General features: G+C 40.9%; 1 protein-coding gene across 1 annotated transcript in view; it reads right to left on the bottom strand.

Moving 5' to 3' along the window:
- The window catches only part of LOC149272611 (igLON family member 5-like), a 116,568-nt gene that overhangs the window by 15,475 nt on the left and 73,922 nt on the right, over window positions 1-27,171 (bottom strand). The window contains exon 3 of the mRNA XM_089506899.1: window positions 18,341-18,419. Within this exon, the coding sequence (XP_089363025.1) occupies window positions 18,341-18,419 (79 nt within the window). The remainder of the gene's footprint in view (window positions 1-18,340; window positions 18,420-27,171) is intronic.

Below are 27,171 nucleotides of genomic sequence, written 5' to 3'. Positions count from 1 at the left end.
AACAAATAAAGGTTAACAATTATCACCTTAGTTAAACGAGCTACGAATCAGAACTAATACAGATGGATCATATATTATAAATTTATTATTATATTTATTATTTATTATATATATATATATATATATATACACCTATAGCTAGGAAAAGCCAATGGAAAACAAGAAGGGTGTAGATTCACCCCCTATTGCCAGCACTTGTACAGCCATGGATAATGGATCATGGGGATTGTAGTCCACGGAAACTACTGAAACCATCATTCCTAGTTTGCAACATAAATACTCAATACATGCCATGTCAACGAAAACCACTTCTTTTGGTATAAAGCTCTACCACGCTATACAACAATTTATACAATAAAGAGATATTTACATAAACTAGTTAAATAAAACAAAATGCCTGGATTTTTTTTTTTTTACAATAATTTCAATATTTTTTTCTTTCACCACAAACAAACGGAAAAATCCAACCTTGGTGGTAATTATAGTGTATAACTAGGAATGCTCAGATATACTAATTATACAATGTATAATAACAGGAAAAATAATGCGTGCCGTTACGGGCAATTTGCTGTCAAAAAGGAGATGGCGTTCTGTGATAGAGAGCAATTAGATAAGTGTACTAAATTATACATGATAGCCACAACGAAGGGGACTGTTTAATAAATATAGGGTGCAGGCAAAGCGGCCTCAAACTCCATATCACCCCACGTTTTGAACGTATGTGAATGCAAAGATGTCATTCAACCTATACATTTCCAAGGGATTTTTCAATCACATTCAAGCTTCATCTAAAGTAGTCATTGGTTTTTTTTTCTCAAATGTGAAAAGGATCGCTTTTGAACACATTTTTAAACGCTGTTGGGTCTGACGCACCCCAACTTGGAGTCCACATTGACGGAGACAAGGATCAGGTCTTGATCAGGTCTTGACCTGGGGAAAGTAAATGTTGCCAAGATTCGTTCCCACGTTGTTAATTAGTGGCAATGATTATGTGAACGGAAAGAACTGTGAATCTTCGATTGGTGGCATCACAATGCCACGTGATTTACTTCCGATGTTATGATAAAGGCACATCGTCCATTTGCTAAGTTGGCAAGACACTTGCGACAGCGGTCAAGTACCATTTGACATTGAATTGGCCGGGGACATCAAAAGTGGTCTCCAGTTTTTCCATAAAGAGTGCTTACTGAATACCTTAAGACATTAAGCCTTAAAAATATGAAGCCTGAGTTATTCTAAGTCAATTCATCCAATGTGAAGGAATAAAATGGCTTCATGTGATCCAGATCTTCTACTCTTGTTGGGTTCCTCAATGCTCCCGATGGCTCTCAGAGGGTTTTCATGATATAAAGTAAAAGGAGAAGGGGGGATTTAGGGAGAAGCTGAAGTAATTTATTTTACAGATAACTTTTTCAATACTAGGGGGATCTGTTTAGTAATTTTTTTTTTTTAATTGCACAGCGAATGCTTCACGTATCAAACCAACGAAAACTCATGCTGCACCAGCTGTGTTTTCTCTGCAAGCCTAAACCCGAATTCTGTAAGCAGAAAAAAAATGTCTGCCGCCAGCAAAGCCCCCAGGGGTATCTGCTCAAGCAAACAGAAATACGCCGCTGAATATGAAGAGGAAGCAAATTCCATCTTACAGGTGCAGTGCCGTTTTACCTCTGAGGACCACAATTACGACCTACATCTTTGTCTACTCAAAAAAACTGGTCTTGGAGACCCCCCCCAAAAAAGCTGATCTGTAACGAGTTGGAATTGAGACACAGACCAGCTCCCTGCGGCAGAGAGAGTCATAAATCTGTAACACATATAAATCTCGACCCCATGGTGCACCAAATAAACCTCTTTCATCATGGTTGGAACGTTAGAAATAGTAGCCATGGGGCAAATACTATTTGAAACCCTTTGAGCTGCAGCCATAAAGCAGTTTATTGAATTTATCACTGGGGCATTGAGCTGGGACTCGAAGGGCACATTTATTAAGCATCGAGAATGGGGAGAGGTTTCTCCTGAGCCCTTTAATTGTGATTTGTATCTTTCATAAATAAAATGAAAGCCCCAACCCAGGGGTTTGGTAATTTAGTGCATCGAGTACAAGAACAAACATTTGAGGATGTAATATGTTCGGAATAAAGAACTGTATCGAACCCCATCGTGAAGAATTACCATTAGACTTTAGAACTGCCGTAACGCGCTTGCGTTACTTAGAGATTCTACAAAAGAGACAGAAGAATCCGTTCTGGTTTTGGTTATTTGTAGATCATTCCTAATGACCTAAATTCTCCAAATCAGAGGAGCCAACGTTGCTGTTGCCCCCGAGGATCCTTTGTCAGTTCTCGTCTTTTCAAATTGCAGTTTAATTTCGCACACAGAGTAAGCTGTAAGAAAAGCGGTTTAAAGTAACGATACGGGTACTTATGAGACTTCCCGGAATCATAGCGTCTTCATAGTTGGCTTCCAGAATTTGGCAGATTTGGGGCAGACTGAATGTCTTATTCTTGGCATGGGATGTGACCAGCACTTAGTTAGAAACTTAGGACATTGTCAGAGGAGGCCGACAATCAGATAAGAGGAACAATCTGGTTCTTGAAGTTGTATTTTTTAATATCTATTCATATTTTTCTCTTCCCTTGGCTGGCTACACTCAAACTAGGAAACATTATTATGTAAACTTCTTGCACATGCTCAGTAGCACTTCCAGTGATATCACTGAAGAAAATAGCCAATTGCATGTACGTAGCAAAACATCAGTGCTCAGATTACATACATGTGATTGGTTGCTGTTTCTCCCATTGACTAGAGTGAGAGGTCTACTGAGCATGTGCAAGAAGCATACTGAGGTATGCCCCATGTTTTCAGTAGAGGCAGCTGAGGGAGGGGTTAAATGAGACAGATGTGTAATTTTTTAAGTCTGATAACTAAAGAACGCCTTCATTGATTGGCATGCAGGACTGAGGTTCATGCAAACTGGACCACAATATGCGTTTAACATGCAAACGGGAATGGAGTGCTCTTTTAGGTGTGAAAGACGTCAGGTATAAGCTGTCTGGCCCTTGAAACAATTTATTGGTTGTACAGACTTACTGCATTTTTGTTCTTGTGGACAGCTTCTATAGTATTGGAAGGTTCTTTGGGCAGAGGACCTCTATAGGAGCTACAAAGGAGTTCAAAGTGCACAGCTCCTTCGTAGATCTCCGGCCCACAGAAGCCAGTTATGGGGACAACCGCCAACATTCCACCAAAACAAGAAGTTGTCCATAAGCTTGGAAGTACCAAAGAAAAGCCAAGAGATCCACAGTGGGTTTCTTTAACATAAGATGACAAATATGATGGGGTGCTTTTATAAATGCCAAGATGCCATCAAATGCTCCCACTCTGCACTTGTAGAACGTCATGTTTCTTGATTAATGACCTCTAGAAGGTTGCTTTAAGCATCTGTCAAGACGAGAAAATGTGTGTTCTGCTCCCGTGAGCTCAGAACTTTCACAAGCAAAGGATTTGTTTTCCAACTGACTGATGCAAATGAATCTGGGAAATAGGGATTTCATTAAAAGAGCAGATGAGGAGCTCAGGAAGGTTGGAGGAGGTGTAAAGGGAAACTGGGGGATCAGAGAACAGATGAGAGAACAGGCAGAAGAAACAGGAGGGGACAGAAAAACAAAAAGCATCACTTAAAATCTTAATTCTGGAAATTCTGTAAACATCTTTCCAAGCTTTATTCCTTATCCTGACTACATGTTACCAGCACTACTGCTTCTGCAGCCCCTGCAATCCTTTTATATTCTAAATACACCCGACACCCCATCTACATATAATCTTCATACTGCCTACCCTCTATCCTTTATGTGGTCTAAGTAAAACCTGGACCTTATTTGTCAGTAGTCTATGTAGAACCAGAACTTTTTGTCGTTTACATAGACTCACCTCCCATTTTAATGCTATTTATACAGACCCACTACCCCATCTTTATGTTGTCTTTATGGACACAACACCCTATCTTTATGTGGTCCATATAAACCCACCACTTCACCTTTATGTTGGCTTTATCGACCCAACACCCCATCTTTATGTCATCTACATAAACCCACCACCCCACGTTTATGTTCACCATATAAACCCACCACCCCACCTGTATGTTGGTTATATAGACCCAACACCCCATCTTTATGTGTTCTATATAAAGCCACCACCCCACCACCCCACCTCTATGTTGGCTATATAAACCCACCGCCCCATCTTTATATGGTCTATGTAAACATACTACCCGGCCTTTATGTGGTCTCTATAGACCCACCACCTCATGTATATGTAGCCTATATACACCCTGTCCCTCATCCTCTCATAACCTACATACTTTACCCATTTTGTGTATTTTTTTCTGAACACATTACTCGTCATCCTGTCGTATCCTATACAGAAAACCCTGTTATAGCCCTGGGGGATATACTTATAGCTCATGACTGAAAGCATATAAATATTCAATGGAAACATAAACACACATAATTTAGCACATAAGAAAACATAAGCACATTTTGGGAAAACAGGATAATAAATTGAGGTATTTTTTTAACTCTTGTATGAGATGCATAAAAATGTGTAATTCATTAGACAATCAGATATCTGAAATAATATTAATAAATAGATCTTTTTCCCCAAAACACAGGAGGGCTGAGCAGGAATGAACATTTTAAAAGATGTGTCATTTGTTACATAAGCTATCACGATATTACTAAATGTAGTATGTATGGAAATCGCTAAAAATACATTAGCCTGGCTGTAAATGCCTAAAATTCTAAATAATGATCAGAAACCCCAGCCACGCCTCTAACCACACCCCTTAAAACAAAGATGTCCCTCATTGGCCATTTCAAATATTGCCGCATTTCTATAAACTGCACAAATTTTCAAAGACACACGAGGTCATTCATGGGTCTGTCTATAACAATTAAGTGGTGCTGTGACATCATGCCACCTTCTGCCCATATTAGATCGTTGTCATTGCGACATCATAGGGAGTTCTGCTTATATAATGTCCCATTTTTTGTTAATGTAGTGCCTGTTTCATTCATTACTCATGCAGAGTTGCCAACAGTCCCGATAACTGAAGCACCTAACGGACAACAGGTTTTGGGAAGCGTCCCACAGATTTAGACGTGTTGGCAGGTATGAACTCTGATCACAACATCTGAGATTTCTTGTTACAAATCCCATTTCCTTTATTTCTTTTGCTAATTGCGCTAAAGCTTCAAATTTTGGTCTAGGGCTGGGGTCAGCCCAACGATCATTCGCAGATACCTCACTCTCCATCTCTAGAAAGTACCCCAGACATCAATTCCACCGTCTGCGGTCTGCAGTGAGGAAACCAAAGCAGCCATCGATATCAGGATTAAGCACGTTCGCTCTGCTAGCACTCGCTACCTTGGAGGACAGAGGGCCGAGGTGTTAAATTAAACCTTCTATGTATGAGAGGTCTAGAACACATTGTTTCTCTGTGTTTTACAGCCCTATTTGGCTCTGTAGGGATTAATTTAGATGAGTGCTTTTCTTATACCCAGCCTGTCAGCCCTGCACATAAAAATTAATTTAAAAACAAATCCTCGCACAACCACAAAAATGCACAAGACAGTTTTAACAAATCAAAGAATTGATCCTTTCCTTAGACCAAGGCTCCGATCAGCCGCGGAAAAAAAAAAGAGCTTCAATAAGATATTAAACATGTAAACGGGCCATAGAAAGCTCATAACCAATGACCTCCGTTTGAGCAATGAGCTGGTACTCGGATGGTCAACCTGGTTTCCAGTCTGATTCCCATAATGGTCTTCATGTACCTCCCAAATGTGTAGACCAAGTTGTTATCATGGTATGTTATATCGTCCCTTGTGAGTTGGAGCTATTGAATCTACTAATTCCCTAGAATGTTTTGGGATCTTCTCTGAAGGTCGTCGATAAAAAGTTCCTAAATTGGTTACTGGGATGGAACCCTTGCTAGATATTGAAATATAATTTTGGCTTCTTTCTAAGAAGATCATGGATATGGAGGACACCTGATCATCTACCATAGCAGTATGGTAGAGCGAGGGGTGGGAATGGGCTACAGATGGATAAACTCGTTGGTGGAACAGGGTTCTGGTCAAGAATTCAGGTGCACAAAGTATGTACGTTGCAAGCCTGCCAGGTGTCTACTAAGGATGGTAATCCATTCACGTCCTACCAGTTGACCTCCAAAAGAACCATGATACCCATCAACAGCAAAATTAATTTGGTGGGACATGTGTTGATATTCTCAGGCATGGACTAGCCATCTGGCGCATCAATATACCGGCTATTAGGAGGCCACCGGCCTTAAAGTGCCAGGTCTTCCTTGTTATCCCCAGCCTTGCTCTGGATATTCCAGTGAAGTTTGTTGTGCTATCTGGAGATATGATTTTCCTAACCTGTAAAGATATATTTATTTGATTACAATATGAATATTAATTTTTTTTTTTAATTTACCACCTGCAAGTTGTTTTCTACGCAAACCTGAATTGTTTATTACCATCTAACGGAACTCTTACTAACGCTGGAGGGCAAACCTTGACTACCTGCCGTCAAGAAAATAAAAATTCTCTTGCCGTAAGAGGCAATTAGCCAGTGTTTTTTTTCACAGTTTTTTTTTTTTCTTACTAACGTGCATTTTCCTGTTCATCCTGATTATATGCGTTCTGCGTTCACGCTAAAAAAAAAAAACATAGCAAATGTTTTCTGTGAAAGAATTCTTATCGTACGTGTGAAAATTATGCCTGCGTACAGCGAGCGCAGAATAAAAAAAAAAAGGTGGGGGGCTCACTTGCCTTTACGTCGCCATTTCCGCTTATTTATTTTCCACGCATTAATGATTAATGCTGTGTATAAGTACGAATGCTCAGAGTTAAATGGGTAATATTTTTACCCATAAGATTTATTTGGGGAGGGTGTTCTCATACCGTCCCATTCTTGCGTGACTTACAACGAGATAATAATTATCCGCGCTACATTCTTTTTAGCTGATACATGCGCCCGAGTTTGATTTTTATGTGATTACATTATGACTTTCTACACAATTTAGATTTCTTTTATGCAATTCTAACCATCTTCGTTTGACTTCTCTTGAAATTTATACCACATTCACCTGACTGTTCACATAAATAAACCGATATAAATGAGAATGCGTTCATTCCTACGTATAATCGTCGTCTACAGGCTCTTGGTTAGGACCTTGGAGGAACACGTCTTTTTAAATGTCATTAATGATAACTTGCTGCACTAAAATATTACCCCTGAGTGTCCTCCTTGAAACCCCAACCCTTGTGTCTTTTTCCTCCTCGAATGCCCCTTTTAGCTCTTTAATATCTCTCCTCTCTCCCCTGATGCCCTCTTTCCTCCCCTAACACCCCTCTTTCCTCCACTGATGCCAATTTTCCTTCCCCTGATGCCCCTGTCTCCCCCGACACCCCTCTTTCCTTCCCTAATGCCCATTTTCCCTTCTTGATGTCTCTATTACCTCCCCTGATGCCCCTGTCCTTTCCCCCAACACCACTCTTTCCTCCCTTGATGTCCTCCTTTACTCCCCTGATGTCCCTCTTTCCTACACTGATGCCCATTTTCCTTCCCCTGATGCCCCTTTCTCCCCTGATGCCCCTGTCCCTTCCACAAACACCACTCTTTCCTCCCTTGATGCCCTCCTTAAATCCCCTGATGTCCCTCCTACCTCCCCTAACACCCTTCTATCTCATCTCTCCCCTGATGCCCTCTTTCCTCCACTGATGCTCATTTTCCTTGTCCTGAAGCCCCTCTTCCCTTTCCTAATGCCCCTCTTGCCTCCTTGATGTCTCTTTTCTACCAGCTTTCAAGAAAAAGCCTACGGAAACAACACGAGCGAAGGAGACAGCCTCTGACACGTCAGAAAACAATATATAATGCGAGGCCGAAAGCGATGGCAGAAACTCAGGCGCGGGGACAAGGCTTTAGCTCTATTAATATATATATATATATAATGAAATACAGCAGGGGTGAGGCCTTACGGGGTTAATTAAATAAGATTTTGAGATATGTTTTGCGTCTTGGAGGAGAAACGAGTCTTAATTCCAAATAGGTAGCCTATGACACCATGTTTTTTAAGGGCGAGGCACAAGAAGGGGGACTCAAGGTGTTGGACGCCTCCCCGGTGCTGAAACGGTTGAAACGGTGAGATCTCACGCAGCATACGGGCTGAAATTGTACAACATTCTTGAGAAAGAACCCTCGAAGGCGATAGAATTTCAGAAACGGGGAGAATTGCTACGCCGAGTTTTGTGGCACTTTTTGACGGTAGCACTACCCGCACCCTGCGGCGTGGAAGAGGTTAATGACGGCAGGGAGCGCTGGGGGAAGTGTTAATAGATCTCACACGTTTCTGCTCTGCAGTCAGTAAAATCAGGCTTTAATAAGAGGGCCGGGATGCTTTGAAATGAAATACAGGCTAAGTATTCCCTGCAGACCTCCAGAATTCATTGCCGGCCTCTGTGCTCCAGCTGTCGGCGGTCAGCATGTCGCGGCGTTACCGCTCTGCTTCCTATACACAAGGACGGGATTGTTCGGAAAGTTTCGGCAGTCCTTCGATTAACCCCTCCCGTGACAGAGTGAAAAAGTCTAGCCAACAGCAAAGTTCTAACGGTTGCTATGGAGACAAGACCACTTTTCCCACTTTGCTACTTTTTATACGTCTATACCTATTTGGCAGCTACCGAAGGGTTAAAGCCATCGAAGAAGTTTATTTTAAGGCGAGAGTAAAGGTGGCCAAAACATTACGCTGTTAGAACTTAAAGCAAATGTAAAGATCAAATCTGGTTCAAATGCACATGCTTTAGGTCCAGCTACTGATGCAGAAGATTTAACCCTTGGTAAGCCACATAAGTTAGCGGAGTTACTATAAAAAAACATCATTACGAAGAAACTTTAACCATAGCTCCAACCATTCAGAATATGACCTCATTTTTCAATATATATAAAAATCTATTTCACTCTCGCCATAATAATTAATTATACATCACCCTTTAACCTCCACCCATTATGGCTCGGATACACTAATAGCCCACTTAGCTAACGTTGCTCCCAGTTGTCTCCATACTGGAAGATCTCCTGTAACCAAGTCTGGGCATTATGCCTCCCTTCCAGCTTTTAGGGAATGATAACTCTCATGACACCAAGCCAGACAAAAGATCACAAAAAACTAAACACCTAAATAGTTGGGCGGCACACAAATTAAGTTAGAAATTATAAAAATGTTAGTGGAACCGGCCAAGTTGGAACGCATCCTAAAAAAGTGGAGCACCAGGATATGATGTCATATCCCGATGATGCAGTATGGATTGCCGCATGGTGGGGTTGGTGGGGGTTGGTGGTGCCGCCACAGATTAGACCTAGGGCAGCACCGAAGACAGCATCAACGGTTAAAGTTTGCATTAAAATCGATGCAATGGGGCCAGAAATCCTTACCTTTTACCTTAATCTGGCCATATGTATATCTACACAGATGACTCGTTTTTTACTTTTTTTTTTTCCAGCTGGAGCTTAAAGCTCCGGGGAAGTCATTCCGCTCGGCGAGCTCCTTCTCAGTCTCCGTTCATTTGCTCGATGCAAATTCAGCTCAAAGAACCCAAGGCTGTATTAGTCTCGGACAAAAGCAGATTGAAAGTATGTTTGCGATGTTGTTTAAAAGATACCATTACAATTCTCCCAAGCTGAAATTATAGAGTATTGCGCACATGATGTAAAAAAAAAAAAAAAAACTTATTAGATTTTGACAGCTTGGAGCCCTATCATTTCATCTATAAATATCAATCCACTAAAAGGTATCACAACGTACAATGAATCTTCAGTGGAAATGAATTTCTTTCCACATCCCGCTAACTGCTCTTCGGTAATCACCAACCTCGGCTGTTCTCTGTGTCTTGGTAATAAAAGTACAAATCCGTCGAAACACGAAGGTCCTGATCCAGCTGTGATTAGCCAGCCCAATTCCCCGTCTTCCTTTATTGACTGTTTGCTGGTGGCTATATTAAATGCCTTGGAGGCATAAGATCCAGTAACCAAGTCAACAGATTCATAGAACATCACATGTCAACAGCTCGTTCTAATACTAGATAGGTTTATTTGTCCAATGTGCTAGACTCACCAACAAGACCATAGCGTCCATATGGAAACAAATCGAAACAAGACCTGCCCAAGCCAACACTGCGTCAACCAGCGATGGTTCTTAACATGTCCAATGTTCTGCCATGTCATGTTCAGAATTCAGGAAACACGGTAATTACACATTTGCGTGAACCAAAGTAGAAATCTACTATAAAACCCATCCATGACCATTAATGATCGTGGTCAAAGAGGGGCTCGGAAAAAGCCTACATACGTCATTCATGCTCTTCTGGGTTGACTCCATCATGGAACCACTCTTGGGAATTTATTGAGTTGCTTTCTGGAAATAGAATTCTCATAACTCTGTGAATTATATAACATGAAGAGCAAATCCTTTACAGTATCCGATCCTAGCATGTCATAATACGGATCCCCCGTAGGTCATACATAATACAAGGAGAAGTGAGGAGTGTTTGTGTATGTGCAATCATACGCTCACTCAACGTCTATTGTTAGTCTCAGCGAGTGACTGCAACATTTCAATCTCAATGGCTTCTTCTCTCGCCGAGACCCGTATGGTTACCCCTTCGATATCTCATTCTGCTCTCCGGATTCCAGCACAGTCGTCTCCCACTGAGCCAATTCCGGTCAACACGACCGTTTCACAATCTACTTTTTTTTGTTTTTTTTACAGACTAGAATTCCATTGCCTTACTACGCATTTCTCTGCGTTATTACATAGGAAGAAAAATCTCCAACCCAAAGCAAAGTGAATAAACCTTCACTTCTTCTTGTCTTCCTATAACTTTCCCCCTGTGGCCATGTTCTACAATAATGCATTTTTTATGAAAGTCTCACTTTGGTATTAAAATTGCACTAATCTGTTAAACGTAGTGCGTTTCGGGGAGAGATTGATGCATTTTTAAAAGCACGGCGTCTTTAATACGAAGATGTATCTCACAGCTGGTACCGAGAGGTGGTGAGGAACAATTGTATCAATATCATTGTCAAAGTATCATCTTCAATATCATCAAACGCTGTCCAGCAGCCAAGACGCATCTTCAACCGAAGACGCAATGGTTAATCCTTAAATTCAGTAGCTCCTTCGAACGGTTTAAGTCTTAAAGACATCTCCAGGAACCGCGGTATCCCCTCGAGCTTCAAACAGAACACATCATAAAATTAAAACATTTTTTATTAATATTTTGGGAATAAAGTTTCTATATCTGCGGAAAAAAAATATATATATCAAAAAAACATCAGTTGATTTCGTTTTACATTTTTTTGGGCATTTCTGTAAATCAGCCTCAAGGAAAAGGTACCGTCATTCCTCCAAAGAAAAAAAAAAAGACATAAAATTATATCTTCCGTCTGAAAACAAAGTCTGTTTCAGTCGGTATCAATAAAAGACATGCTTTTACATTATTTTCTCCTGTAATATTGTCTAGCCTCGTACAAGCATCTGCTTTTATTTATTTTATTTTTTTTTGGTCGCTGAAAAGCCAGCACAGACTCGCAAGAATCCTCTGTTATTAAAGTTGTAGTCTAGTAAAACATCGGTTGCGTTATAGGAGAATCATCTAACCTGTCGCTTTCATTCCAGGCGCCTGTACTGTTCTTCCCGAAATAAGATTGGAACCTTTCAAAGTTGCTTTTTTACTTCAAGAGAAATAATGAATAAAGCATGCTTCTGCCCGAACGCATAAACATATTGTGACTTCTGAAAATGCAGATCCCATGGATCGCTGGTAGGTCAAGGAGAAAAGTCCTATCGGATGCTCTTCCGTGACCTTCGAAGACGACAGCCACCAGAGACAGCCCAGGGGCAAAAATGTATTTACATCTGCACAGAATTTTGTTCTAGAACCGTGGTTTGCTTCACTGCATCATCGTTTTAAGCTCTAAGTATAATTTATATTTCCTTCCCTGTGCTCTCCGGGCGTCACGGTTCACTGAAGGAACAGGTCTTGTAACTCAGTTATGATAACCCCCTTCCTGAATTGGTTAGATTATTTGAGTATAAATGATTCCTTGAGTATTTATCTCTTCATAACTCCTCATTTTCCTTCGTCAGACAAGTTACATTTTCATTGGCTCCCCCTAACCAGCTCATCTGCATTTTTGTTTAATTGTCCTGGTCCATGCTCCTTGAACCCATGAAACATCCATCTAAGCGTCAAAGAGAGTGATGGGGAGGCTGAAGGCAGCACTCCTTGTAGATCATATATTCAACGAGAGCGAGTCTTCTACTCAACTTGTACGTCTACTCGCAGCGTAAATGTCCCGGTGAACATGGCCTTTGCTATTTTTTGGATAAGGCTTCTCTTAAAGCAGACCAGTAGAGGTGAAAGTCCAGAAGGTAGGACATGGAGACCACCTCATACCAGTCCCATCAAAAATTGATATCTGAGCCCGTGCTCCGTTCCTTTTCTCTTTTTCGTTGAATCACTCTTTTCTAGAAACCCCCAGCTTGTTTCACTTTCAAAAATTCCAGAAACACTCTAATTCCTGTGAATTCTACATGAACTAGAAGACCCATCCATGGCCATCAATGATTATGAAGCTCGGCGTACACCTATCTACACCACACCAATTTTATTCCTCCCTCTTCTGGGTTGACTCCATCATCAGGCTAGTCTTGGAGATATAGTAGTTTTCCAGGAAAAAAAAAATATTTATAAATTCTAGAACATAACGAAACTCTCTGTAGTGATGAGCCAACTCCCTGATAGCGTCAAAGCTCTTTGCTTCAAACCCAGGATGTCATAATATGTATCCCCAGTAGACCATACAAAATACCAGGAGAAGTGAGGATTGTTTGTGTATGAGCTATCATACGCTCACTCGACGTCTATTGTTAGCCCCCGCGAGTGACTGTTGCATTTCAGTCTCAATGCCTTCTTCTCCCCTCGCCGAGACTCGTATAGTTACCCACTCCATATCTTATTCTTCTTTCCGGAATCAAGCACAGCTGTCTCCCACCGAGTCAATAATACGAGCTATATTTATCCATAAAAACATGCGTTCTGTTGTTATTACGCATGCAATGTTATTCTCTCTCTTTATTTTACGAACGCTTCGTTTTTCTTTAAAGCCGAATATGAAAATAATATAGAGGTTATATGCGTCTGTATTAAGAATAATGTTATTCACTATAGGTTACTAATGGGAATGTATCCTTGTAAGAGACATTTTATTTCAGCGTATTATGCCGTTGCCAGGGGGGGAGACGGTATCAGCGATGCTGCGAACGTCTCTGTGGAGACCGTAGAGTGTTTTCGAAAATACAAGGGGTAAAAAGCATCAGATGCCAGCGTTCCATTTTTCAGAGTCATTTTCCCTTAATGACATTGATTTCGGTGATAAATGATTGTAATTTTATTTCGGTGCGCTCTATGCGGTTTTGACACCTGCTGATGTTCTACTGTTGTACAACCTAACAGAGGGGCCATTAGGAGATGATGACTTAAGCATGATTATTTGGTTCTCTTGATAAGGGGATCCTTAGACTAAGGGCTAGCTAACTACTTTAAGGCTGAGTCCATGGGCCGTGCAGAGAGATCATAAGAGCGAATGTTCTGACAAATCTTCCCGTGAGTCACAATGGAGCAGTAGGGCAACGAGTAGGAGGTATGGACCTGCACCAACACCAACGCAACGAAAGACAGTGAAACATCAGGGGTGTCTATGCCCCCTAATGGTCTCACCAAACATGAAGAAGTGTTAACGTAAATATTTTGATATACGTTTATTGACTCCAGAGCTGCAGCATAAGGTCCTCTTCTTGAAGCAGGCTGGAAAAGGCTCCCGTCTAGATAAATGGAGGCGCCAAATGTGCCTCTTTAGACCCCCTTGAAAGTCATGCTCAAGCCATTGCTTGGGCTGGCTGGGATGTGGACCTCATGCTCACTGCTGGACAAAGCATATAGAGGATTCCAATGTAACCTCTATACATTGCATGAAAAAAGTGAATTACCAGGTAACATGAATTAAAGCGTGAGTGGTCAGGGAGGGGAAGAAATTGTCTAAGAGAGGGGTTGGGGAGAACGTATTGGGGCTTCTTGATTTTTGCCTGTGCGAAAAGAAATCCTTCCTAAATTCTCTTCTCTCCCAAGAGAAGTGATAATCCTTACAGAAGGAGTTAATCCTGGGCATTTTGTCGTGCCGTTCGCCATGCCGCCTGGCAATGAACGAGTTTTCCGCAGAGCCGTCTAGCTGATCTTTCTCCCCATGGGTATGTGAGCTGGCATTTTCTCTCAAGCCTGACATCTGTTGGACACACAGCAGTGGAATAATTGAGTTAGTCCATTTGCGATGGCTTTGGAGGCTTGAGATATTGGAGGAGGAGAATCCATATCTTCATAGTCTCCGGCTCCCCTGGGACAGCCGGTAATGTGATGGTGTTTGCCGTGATCTGAGCATTTCACTGAAACGCGAGGTCACTATTCTGGCAATTACATGAGAAGGAACCTTGACTTGGGAGTGAATAACTCAGCGCCTGTCTCGCTTCTCAGTCATATTTCATCCCATCAAAAATCATTCCCTGCTTTTTTTTTTTGTCTTTCCGAGGCATTCTGACTGCGGAATGCACAGCTATCTCTTAATCAATCCCCCAATGTCAGTCTGCTCCTGCCTTCTAGTGACATCCAAAGTGTTGCTTTGCAGGGCTGCTCATTCAGTCCCAGGAAAAAAAAAAAAAACACCAATTCTCAAGGCAGAAGATGACATTCAGACATAGCGCACTTAAATTATCCTATGCTATGCGGAATCATTTCCATAAAGCGGGATACCGATGGCACGACTATGGTCAGGGTTCAACCTTTAAAAGTCCGGCGACATCATGTTCAGAAACTATCGACGTGCAGGGCCAGACAGAGCTGTGGAGGGTCCGACAAAATAGGAATTAAGATCACTAAAAAAAGAAAAAGGGATATTCAGGGTTACAAATTGTGTGTATGGAGTTTTGGAAATAATGGAATGAACAGGAACTGAGTCAAGAGAGATTTTCTTTTTTCCTCTTTTGGCCAGAAGATGTCCACCAAGAGGTCTAAGAGTTGGATTTTTTGTTGGTGTAGATACATCAAATGGGTAAATGCAGGACATGTTTAAAGTTCTAAGACATATATATTTTGTTACCCACCTACCTAACACATTCAGCATAAAACAGGCCCTTCCGGACCATCGATTGATTATGGATCTTTGGAGGGTTTCATCAAACATCTGCAGAAAGAGCAGGGTCCTCCTCACCTTTTGTATCTCTAAGTCCAAATTGTTATGTGACGGACTGCTTGTTATGTCCTTTTTACCCATTGGACAGGGCTGTGGATTATGATGGTTCTATAAAATCCAATAAATAATAAATCTGGAGACAAGATTCTGAGGAAAAAGGCCATATTTTAGCCCATTCCATGGACCTACTCCCCACCTGGTGGATCATCTAATTAATGGAACCATGTCTGTGTCATTCATGATACAATAGTTTATCATGAATAATCTCAAATATATGGAAATTTGGAATAACATTTCATCAACAGCTCCATTTATAATGATATCACCCCAAAACAATTCTCTACCATTGTATTCAAAGCACAATAATCAATGGATTATCAAACCAAGATCAACATCCGCGACGCTGCCTTCCCAATCACAAAGCTTTAGGACTCATTAGTAACAATTTCATTCTCATGTCACTCATCTGTATTACTCTTAAGCATGATGCAATATTTGATTTTGAGCTTAGACAGGAAGTTGAACACGATGATCTCATAATTGGGACTGGCAAAATTGACCACAATAAAAAAAAAAATGTGAACAAAAATATTTAGACTAATAGAATAAAACATACCATGTAAAACATATTTCCATATTAAACCATAATTTGCTATTTGACACGTTGTATAGATCACGTAGGGTTTGGCCAGTTGAGTCGCCATTGACTTTGATCCAGAACTCAGCATGGAAGCAGCAGAAAACTAATTACAGGGAAGAACCCCGTAGCTTTCCATAGACTTAATATCAGGCTCTACGTGGCCAGAAATATTGACAGATGCCCCTAGAGTTCAATCGCCGACTTCATTTGTAGCTGAATTTACAGATTTGGCCTTATCTAACCCAGAGATCGACAATTTATTTTATTTTAATGTCTTACTTAGGCTTTCCCTTTCAAGATCAACCGCTATGCGGACTGGATCAGCCGTGAACGTCTTCCTTTTTCTGGCGGTCTTTCATTACTAAGAGATGAATAAATACAATGTATCGCGTTTGAATTTCTGCTAGGAGGGGATTCAGGGCTCTGTCCAGCAGGGGGCAGACTTCTAACACTCTCCCACCAATGATGCGTACAGTTAATGCTAAAGCGGTCCTAGCTTCATAAAGAAGCTGTTAATATATATGGAAATAAGGGAAGGCTGTCGGACGGCTGATTATAACGTCTCGGGAAACCGTGAAGGTGGTCCGATTAACCCCTTTTCATCCAAGGGGAGACCAGTGCACTCTTACGCAGGCTGTGCTGGCACATGAGAGGTTACATGCTCTCCCCCCCATCCAAATGGCTTTTTCAATGTCCCTATCTGTCCTTTAATTCCCGTTTCCGCCGCTGCTTTCCAATCTGCTAAGCAGTTGTGCTGCATCACAATAGAGCCGCAAGCATCCACCGACCATCCGCAGCTCCTTTCTTACTCTCTCTGTATCGTGCCATGCGCCCCGTGGCCCGGTGCTTTGTGGCTTCCCAGCGTGGTCATCCTCAGCTATTTTTAACCACCTGGGCTACTTCTTATAATGGATAAAGAAAAAAAAAATGCATATTGAATTGACCACGGGCTACCTTCCAGCAATGATAAGCCCCCATATTATTCCCCCCTCGCAATCTTTAGCTACTCTCGGGCTCGGGGGTTGGCATGTTTTAAAAACATTTACAAAACATATGCCTCTCGCTATTTGAGCTTCAGAACAGGGGGGGTAGATAGGGATAACCTAACCCTCTCGTTAACCCTTTGGTTATCCCTCTGGTTACTCTGGTTTTATGCTGTTGTTTCCTTTGTATTTATCAATTCATCATGAGCCTTGGTTGGATAATGTGGGGTGATGTATGTAAGGTTTATCTGGACAGTTAACCTATTTAATGTGAAATGCTTTCAAAGGGGTTAACTTCAATGTATTATAAGGTCAGACGTAACCGAGCCCTATCATGTATGATAGATATTGCACCATGCTATAAAATAGAACCGCTGGAGTAGTGTATACATAAGCCGACGCTCCGTGGGATTGCTGTGGATCTTGGACCATAGGGTATGCCTGATGGTCAACAGCTAGGCTGGTAAGTTTATGAATGGTTAACAGCGCAGCGTCCCATAAACTCATTATTTCCCTGCTTCTTCATGCAGCGAAGATGAACACGAATGTAATCCAATTATTTTAAATGGAACTGAATTATGTGTCAAGCACGTGAGGTCATTAGATCCAGTGCGCTGATGTCAACGGACAGGGCCGGATATCACCATCTATACATTCACAGACACTATAGATTCACAGTCAATAGGGCTCTTCATTAATCTTAAATACGGGTCACCGCGCAGGAGTCACATATCACCGCTGCGATAGATGGACCTCCGTGAATAACGACCCATATTGAAGATTTTCCTGTTTTCCGCAAACGACCTGATGGATGCTAGGAAGACAATAGGCCAACGAGCGGAGTTAGAACAAAGTTACTCGACGAACAAAAAATCATTCTCCATCTGTTGCAGCTGCCGCCTCAGATGTGGCACCGGAACCCATGGTACGTTGTGAACAATGGGCAGTAGGAAGAGGAAAAGCGTCCTTTGTCTTGATACATAGAAGCCATTAAATCATAAGAGGGGGTGGTGCCATGCAGCTGTTTGGTGGCGTACATTAGTACTGTATTGTCTATGAAATAAAAGCCTAAGTATGTAGGGTGTTTTTACTTATAGCTCAAGTTGTGCGTTTACTTGGGACAGGGTGGGATGGAGACATCTAGGTGGTGGCAGGACAAGGTGGTCTTCTCTATTGTCTTGTCTGTATAGGTGTTTCATACTCCTGAAACATCTAGTCTGATGGAGCTGTGGATCATAACTGTTATATGGATTCAATGGTGTCTAGCCACCTTGTCGCACATTGCTCCTGGTATTAAGGAGCTATTAAGGAGTGTCTTCCTTCTATTAGAAGAGGTGATGGACACACTTACCTGAGGGTGGCGTTATCCCCTTGACACACGGTGTAGTTATCGGCTGGCGAGGCGATCTCGGTGAATTGAACAAGTAGAACTGGGAAGCCAGATAACAGAGAGCATGATGGGAAAGAAAGCGGGTATGGACAAGGTTCCAGGAGTGATGAGGATAGGGAAATTGGAGAATGTTGAGGGTGGAGGGTGACAACAGATAGAGGAGAGTCGAAAATGGTAGAACATAGAAAGGATGAAGAGGACACGAGGGGGGGGGGTGGAGAATAGAAATGATAGAGAAGAAAAAAGAAAAAAATACTCGTTAGAATCGGAAGGACTCTGACCATTTCGATAAACACAATACCCAATCGATACATTTATTTCTGTTTATTTAGCAACGTGTTTGTAAACAGGATTCCGAGCCGAACAAAGTATAATTAACTCATATGTCTGCACAATCTTAATATTAATAACCCAAAGTAATAAACCACCATATAAATTGCAGCCGATCGTACTGGCTGCTCCAGTAATTCCCAGTTGTACCAGCAAAGACTAGGATAAAATGTTAATTTGGAAATTGATTGCTGTTCATCAATAGAATGTTAACCTGTTTAGTGCCTGTGGGGACTGGGTAACATTTGCAAGGAGAGCGTGTTATTGTAGCTCGGAAGCGATCACAGAAGTCCACATTGTATCAACATAAAAGGGGTTCTTTCGTACCACGTGCTCAACATGCAAAGGGAGGGGTTGCGTGTGCATGTCTTATTTATTAACACGGGGTCAAAGAATGTGTCGATGCAATACCCAATAGGGTACTTAATTTGTGAAATAGAACTGGAATAGCATTTCAGATAAACATGTTTTATGTGAACGCAGTTAAAGGCATTAACCCAGGAGGCCGAGGCCAAGACGAAGAATGACATTTATAAAAAGCAAACCTCATCAAAAGCTCAAAAAGAAAATATATGTTTCGGGGGGAAAAAATAACTCTTTTGGGTTCTATTAACCAAAGGAACAGTTGACAAGAGAATTGTGGGTTTTTAACTCTAATGTCATTGTTTATTTTGAAGGCCCAGCCCTGGTGGGCTTCTGAAGACCACGGTAGGCTGTATAATGTAGTTAAATCAATGGGATTTCCTTAGCTATTGAACTATACATTATACAGGACCGGTTCAGCCGGCGTGGCTGTAGGAACCTGCCAGTGTTGTCCTTTCTTAAAGAACAGTGAAGTATGTAAAAAGAAAAAACAACTCTCCTGAGTTTAGAGAATGAACCCCTTTAACCCCTTAATGACAAAGCCCGTACATGTACGGGCTCAAAATGCATTGTTTTCAATGGGTTTAGGGACCACCCATTGTCCTTAAGGGGTCCTTAAGTGTTCAACTGATCACCTTGAAGGAATCCTGATAATAGGGGTCAGACTTCCAGGAATCTAACAGCCTTGGCCGCTCTGCGGTGCTTTGAGAGGAGAACGTGGAGACCTGCTCTGCATGCGCTGTTCGGAATATAAACAAGTCCTAATAAAAGTCTGCATCTCTTTCAATCTATGTAACGTGGCCCATCTTTATTTGATATTTTTCACGAGTGGTATATTGTGTCTGGTATAAGTACATTCTTATCCCGGCGCCCCGTAATAAATACTCGGCTTGAAAACGTAAGCAAAAAAAAAATCATTTTTCCCTTGTACCGGGCTTTGTTGTTTATGACCATTAAATGATATATCTTCGCAGAGGGCCCTTGTGCCAGCACGCGGGAGGCGCCGTTATCTCGTTGATAAATGTCCTGCAAATTGCTGCATTTCCCACAACGTGGAGGACTCTGAAATTCCCTCCGCTAACGAAGGCTGCAGGACCATTAAAAAATGACGTGTCTCAGTATCTCAGGTTGTAGTTCAAAGTTGAAGACCCTCAAGAAGGTCCTCAGTTAAGAAGGTTATCCTATATTTATTTCTTAAATTTGGTCTCTTATGAATTCTGCATGGAATCTTGCCTTGTTTTGAATATATATACCCTTCCTTTGAATACATATACCCCTCCTTCAATCCATTCGTCTTCTATATGTCTCTTATAACCATCCGTCATATCCTACATACACCTGGCATCCCATCATTTCATTTTTTGCTCCGTTCGGCTTCTATTTCAATACCCCTGGAATAATATAGTCCTAAAGTTTGCGGAGCGCATCATCTAGACATAGCAGAAAAACCTGAAATTGAATAATTTTACTCCGGTTGAGTCTGAACGACAACATAAATATGATACGTAGTCAGCGCGACTCTTGCGTGATATGTCAATTAGCGGCACAGTAGGCAACCGCAGAGCAAAACATCATGGAACCTCCTCTTGGAGGACACTTTTAAAAAACGCTTCTAGGAACAACACTGTTAGCTTTTGAGCCTAAGTGCTGTTTTATTTACTGCTGTTACTGTTAATTTTATGAACACTATTACTTTGTATTATTAAACTGTTCTGTTTAATCGTTTTCTTGCATTGACTGACAAGGGAGCGGGGAATTTTATAGACTGTGTTTGTAGGATCCGAGGCACCTTGATAGTTCCGCTGTCCTCGGAATCGAGAAGAATTATGGACTGTTGCGAGAGGAGCACAAGGAAACGGATTAGGAGATGGTTTATTGTTAAATGTAATTAGAATTCGGTGTTGAGATGGTGCTTTAGCAGGTAGAAGGATAACTAGAGTTTAGGGACGGGTAGCCTGGTTAACTGTTGGCCCCCTACGGTACATTGAGCCTTTAAGGCAAGACTAATGGGTTAGTAACTTACAGAAAAGGGATGACGATTGGGTTTCGCTGAAGAAAGACTCATGGAGTGGAATAAATTCCCCTTATTCTTACTCCTCACGTTCTCCTCAAGATAATAATGCACTGACCCTACCCCTAATGCCTCCTCCATGGTCAGATGCAACGCAAGCAGAAATTATTATCGATGGCAGATACATCGGAAGTACTTAAGTGTAGGCAGGTAATGGGAGATTCTAAAGATGGACAAGAAGTGGCAGATGTTCAATAGACAGAGTTCTCCAAAGAATTCCAGATAGATTGACAATCCTTAATCGGAATACTGAGAGATTCCATAACGGGCATAACTGGCACGAGTAACTAATAAGGGTTTAAGGTCTTTTGATTGAAGACCACGAAGAATCATTGGTGATCATTGCGAGGAACCGAGAATTCAAGAGTTAAAAAAGAACACGACATGGAATGAAAAACAGGTCAATAGAAGTAGGCTCGAGAGATTATAACGAGGTCAGGTGTAGGCACATAAACGTTAAGACGATAAATAGTCATCCTGGAAGATATTATTGAAGGCTCTTCTGAGACTGCGACTGAACTCTGTCTGTAAATGCCAACGGGAAAAATATACCCGTGTGATGTCAGGAGGGGGCTGATGTACAAAGTAATAGAGTTAATGAGGTCAACAGTTTAAATGCTAGAGAAAAAAAAAGCAAGAAGAACCAGAATCTTGAACCGCAAACACCAACCAACAGCACAAGAAAAAGGGGTCAAGCAAAAACCAGCAGGGGGACCAGAAGAAAATCGGAACAAACGTTTTGTCTGAATACTAAGTGCATATAAAATGAATTCAAGGAGAGATGGATACGATATTATATGTGAAGACTTTCAAAGTCTACCAAGCTGTATTGACCTTGTAGTTTCAGAAGGGAAGTACAAGTTCTGTGTAGACTGGTTGGCGGTAGACGACATTCATCTCTTTATGTATATATTCATGGTGTCTCATGGGTTGGAGAATTTTCTACCCAATGACAATTGAGCCAGAACCGTACGATTTATAGGGGATCTCCCACCATGCTTTTATCGATAATGACATATAAATATACAGTATATGTCACAAAAAGTCACATCAATATAACTTGAGTGAGTGCTCACCTGCCCACAATCCTCAAATGTCTTCATGACCAAGAACATCGACAGTATCACACGTGACGCACCGTCCATCATATTCAGATAAATAGTTATGCTACAAAAGCTTTCTGCAAGCCATGTATTGTCACAAACTGGCTGGCCACCCGATCGGTGATAAAGCTCATCAGAGACAAATCACACATAATATAATCCCTTCTCAGATTCAAGACTTCCATGCATTATTACCCACGTCAAGTATACATTTCAAGCGCTTCAATCACTGCCCCTATTACTTGAAAACATATGTTTTACTTTACAAAAACAAGCAAAATGTAAATAAATTACGACGATAATGAAATGAAAATTAAACAAAAAAAAGGGATTTAATTACAGTTAAAAAATGTTTTATTGTTGGCTGCTACAATTCTGTTTGTTGTGTGTGTCTGTAGTCTTTTCATATATCACAAGATAATGCTACCGCCAACAGTGAGCTTGCTTTTGCTGGCAGACCTCCTATAAGGAAGTTTTTGTAAGAATAATGTTTGTAATGGGATAGTATCAAGTGTAAGAAAAAGAAAAGTCACAATATGTATTTACAGTACAATTTACACATATAACATGGCTGAAGTCTGGTGTAACAACACGAAAACTGCTTCTGGTAACCTTTTTTAAACCTATTCACATATATTTTACCCAAGCTGATGATATAGGTTATGGATTCTGTTTAACCTATCTATCCATTCCTCAATGATTTAACAAGTTTGGGAGACGGGTTAAAAAATTATGATGAAGTTCAACATTGATAAATATAAAGAAATGCATTTGGGTAGTAAAAAAATTATTTAATAGATATTTAAAATATTGTGATATTTAAATATTTGGAAATTAAAAAAAAAAGCATTAACTAATTGGTTTCATGAGCTGCCTGGTGAGGATCAGTCATTGCACAACGGCTGCTTTGTTGATTGCATTTTGTGGCATCGTATCGCTAAAACAAACATTTTTTTTTAAGGCTCTGTGGCTCGTGGTTAAAAGTTAAAAGACATAATTACGGTTAAATAATGAAACAATTACCTTTTCTTTGCAAGACAAGGAGTTGTCAATGACACTATAAACATGGCATGCTCCGGAAAGAAAGGATTCCATATTAAGAATCCAAGTGTGTTCATTTTTGCGAGACGTAGAGCATGTTCCTCTGAACAAGTTAAGCTCGTTTAATCACAAATGACTTTGAGGCTATACCTTAACTAAGGTCGACCTTATCTTTGTGAGATCGCAGCGTGCTTGTGACTGAGTGGCAATCAATCCTTTGACCTTGCATATGCATCAAGTCATCAGCCTAACCACCGTACCACAAATGCTGGTGCATTAAAAGAGCGAAGGAAACCGGGGGATGCAACTTTCATAGAAGAACAAAGGAAATAGATCATGCAATTTTCATAGGATCAAAAAAAATTTAATCTTGGATCATTGCCCTCGGATGATTCTTTTCAGGCGAGCCTTTGGTTACTATCACACATAAACAAATTTCACATGTATTTATAACCTTCTCTTTCCTATCTATCCTTGTTCTTTTTTGTTTCTTGTTTGTACCTGTACCTCTTCCTATCTTTTTATGCCAATTTTTCTCTTTTCTCCTTATAGATTACAGTCTTTTGTTTCACTTTATTACTTTTCCTTACCTGCTCCTTCTTTCTTATTCCTTACAACCCACCCCAACTACTTTTACTACCTACCTTATATGCTCTTCTTTTTTCTATTGCTTTCCTAGCTGCTTTTCTGTTTTTTCCTTTCCCTCTTTTTTCCTTTTTTCTTGCTCCTAGTTCCTATCATACCCATCTTTCTCTTCTTCCCTTAGGTTATTAGTATTTCTTTGAATGTCTTCCAACTGTACTGTTTCTCTCTCCCCCTTCCTTCTCCTTTTACCCCTTTCCCTTAGTCAATGTCCTATATTTCTCCTTCATTGCCTCTTCGTTTATTTTTACCCCATTCTTCTAAATCTACCCTAAATGCTCCATTTTCATTCAACCAAATATATATTTTATACGGTACTTTATATCCTTTCCTGGGGTGTTCATTCAGCACACTCGTTCCTTCATTCCTTCTTTTTTATGCTACTTTTGTTTAGTTTTAGCCAAAAAAAGTTTCTTTCACAGAAGTTAACAGCAACTGAGACCTTTTTGAACACGAAAAAGGTCTATTTGTTCATAAAGATGAAAGGTTTTGTCAAATGGTTGAAAATGTCACTAAGGCTTTTGCAAAGAAGAAAAATGAACTTTTCGCACATTTCTTCCCATGAGGAACACATTGGTTCTGCAATATCCCCACGGTATATGATTTCGAATGAGGTTATATCATAAAATGGGAGCGGGATCACAGGTAGTTGTGCGTGGCACGAGCAGATGGTGGGGCTGGTGATATCTATTGTTTTGTCAGGGTGAAAGGGAAGCCGAGTGTGGTTTATAATAGTTTGTGAGAGAGGAGGAGGAGGAATGATTGATGGACATGTATTAAATTAGAATATGGGAGATAGCAGACCATGTCTCTTACTTTACAGTTTGTTTTGCATTCATAGGTTAAGATGGGCAAAGAATGGGAAAAAAGCATTATTATCAAGCTCCATTGAGAAGTTGTCCACATGCGTCTACGTTTCACCTTTAGGGGATTGGCAAGCTGGTCATTCAACCTTTTTCCGCCAGCTGTGGTGGTATGGGAATCATGAATCGTGCAATCATCAAACCTTTAAATCTGGTGCCATCTGGAGGGGGCCTAATGGGCCGAGGCACAAGAAGACCCAAGATGACCAGAGACTTCACTTACAGTGAGTACCGGAATGCACAGGTTTTCTAATGTCTCTGTAATGAACCTGTATTCTGCTTACAGCGTCTACACTATTAATGACCCTTATTACTGCTTATTGTCCTCAGGCTTACGCTTCCAGGATGAAGCGTTTGGGAAAAATGCTCCATGAGGACCAAAAGCTGAGATGAAGAGAAGCGTTCTGACTAAGGACCTGCCTATTTTGAGCTATACAAACGCTGTACATGTAATGACATAGTTCCTGAAACTTGGAAATCAAACAGCATATGTTATATATAGTATGATACTTAATTCATGGAACTGTTTTCCAAGAACTTTTGAGTTTTTCAAGCTGAATGATTCACTACTAGTCTGATACGCCAGGGAGGAAGGTCAACATAGAGTCATCTTCTAGAAGACTTCTCCATCATCCCTTTCATAGGACCGGGCAGAGGAAATCGGTGAAACTGGATGGTGAGTGAGAAGGTCCAAATAGGGCTCAAAGGACTGTCCAAAATAGGGGGGCATTATTAAATTAGGATGGTACCTACTGGATATAAATGGAAAACAAACAGCAATTTACAATTACTGAGAACTGAACTGCATTGTAACACGGCCTCTGAATATGAAACAAGAGTTTGTCACCGCAGCTTGTTGGAGATAATTAGCTCCTGAAAATAGTCACCCTGTCATGTAGCATTAGATTTGACACAACTGGCTGTACCCTTTGACCCCATAACAACTTGTCATGTCGGCCCAAGCTGTCGGACCTTTTTAGTTCTTAAAACCTCGGTCCACAAGCCCCGCCAAGCCCGGCCGAGCCGCGGCATATTAATAGCTGGTCACCGGGGCCTGGTTAACAGACAATTCACAACACATGTTTAGGTGATGGACTGTGAAATGAAGCAACACTCTCACACTTAGCGGGAACACAGTACGAGGATTCTACTAGGGTTACAAAGTAACACCAAGTCTTCTCTTAATTAGAGCCCTGATAATCCCAGCAAAGTGAAAAGCGAGACATCTCATTATTTTTCTGAGCTGATGCACGTGGATTGGTAACCACCGGTGGCTACGGCTCCCAGTCTTTGGCTGGCTGAGCTTACTGGTAGCTGTAACCCATAGTGGTTGAACTGTGGAAACACACCCAACCCTGTTTCAACCACTATCAGCAGAGAGATAATGACTTAGGAGGATCGGTGACCTATTATTATAAAGCGAACGAATCAGTTAGGACTCATTCCTTCCCGACATACCTACGCCTCGACAAAATGAAAAATACGGACCATTAATTCTATCTTTCCCCCTGCCAGTGACAAATTGACACGCACGAAAAACGGATCTATGACCCTTGAAGTCTTTTCACCTTCACACTAAAGGATCTCATTGTACGTAGGCAGAGAAAAAGACTTCTAGATCAGAGAATAAGAATTCCTTCATTCGACAGATAACATACGTTTCAATTTCTATTAAGCACTATAAGCCACGATGTACTTAAGAGACCTTTTTGTCTGTAGACACAGCTCCTTCTGCTCCTCCAATGTTTTGGGTCGAGGAGATTTTTAAAAAAACACCCATCACTTTGTCAAAAGTTTTCAAAAAACTCTCTTTGGGGAATAAACCCCAAAAGTAGAAAAAGAGCCACTTTTAAAGGGACCCTTCAACCTAAAACAGGGTTTAAACCAGAACTACCAAGCATAGAGTTACTGGATCAATGTGTGGGGCCAAATACGAATGAACTATCATCCATTGGAGAAGTTCATTAGCATATGGAGCCTTGTGATGATGTCATTAATAAGACAGTAGAAACAAATTCTAAATTCTGGTATATATTCCATTCTGACTTTTTTTTTTGGTCTCCTTTTGGTCCATTATTTTAAACATGGTAGACAATCGAGCTCCACTTTTATTTTTCTATGGAACATAAAAATAATTTTATGTTTCAAGCAGATGCTTACGAAATAATTTTGTGGATTTACTGGGTGAAAACATTAAAGGGAAAAAAAAAAATCAATCAATTTAAATTGCACGGTGAATTTCGGTTGAACGGGAGCGGACCGCGGAAATTCCGCTGACTTCAGATCTGCAGTAGATTGCGTTGATTCAAAACTTTATGGGATTACAGTCCTCTGCGGGGGGAAATTTGCTGTACAATTTAATATAATCAATTTCTCCAT

This window comes from Sceloporus occidentalis, unplaced genomic scaffold (genome assembly GCF_023333645.1).
Source record: "Sceloporus occidentalis isolate IW3139 unplaced genomic scaffold, rSceOcc1.0.p SCAF_432, whole genome shotgun sequence".
Taxonomy (NCBI): Eukaryota; Metazoa; Chordata; class Lepidosauria; order Squamata; family Phrynosomatidae; genus Sceloporus; species Sceloporus occidentalis.
The sequence above is the reverse complement of the archived record's forward strand: the minus strand, read 5'-3'. Positions and strand labels throughout refer to the sequence as shown.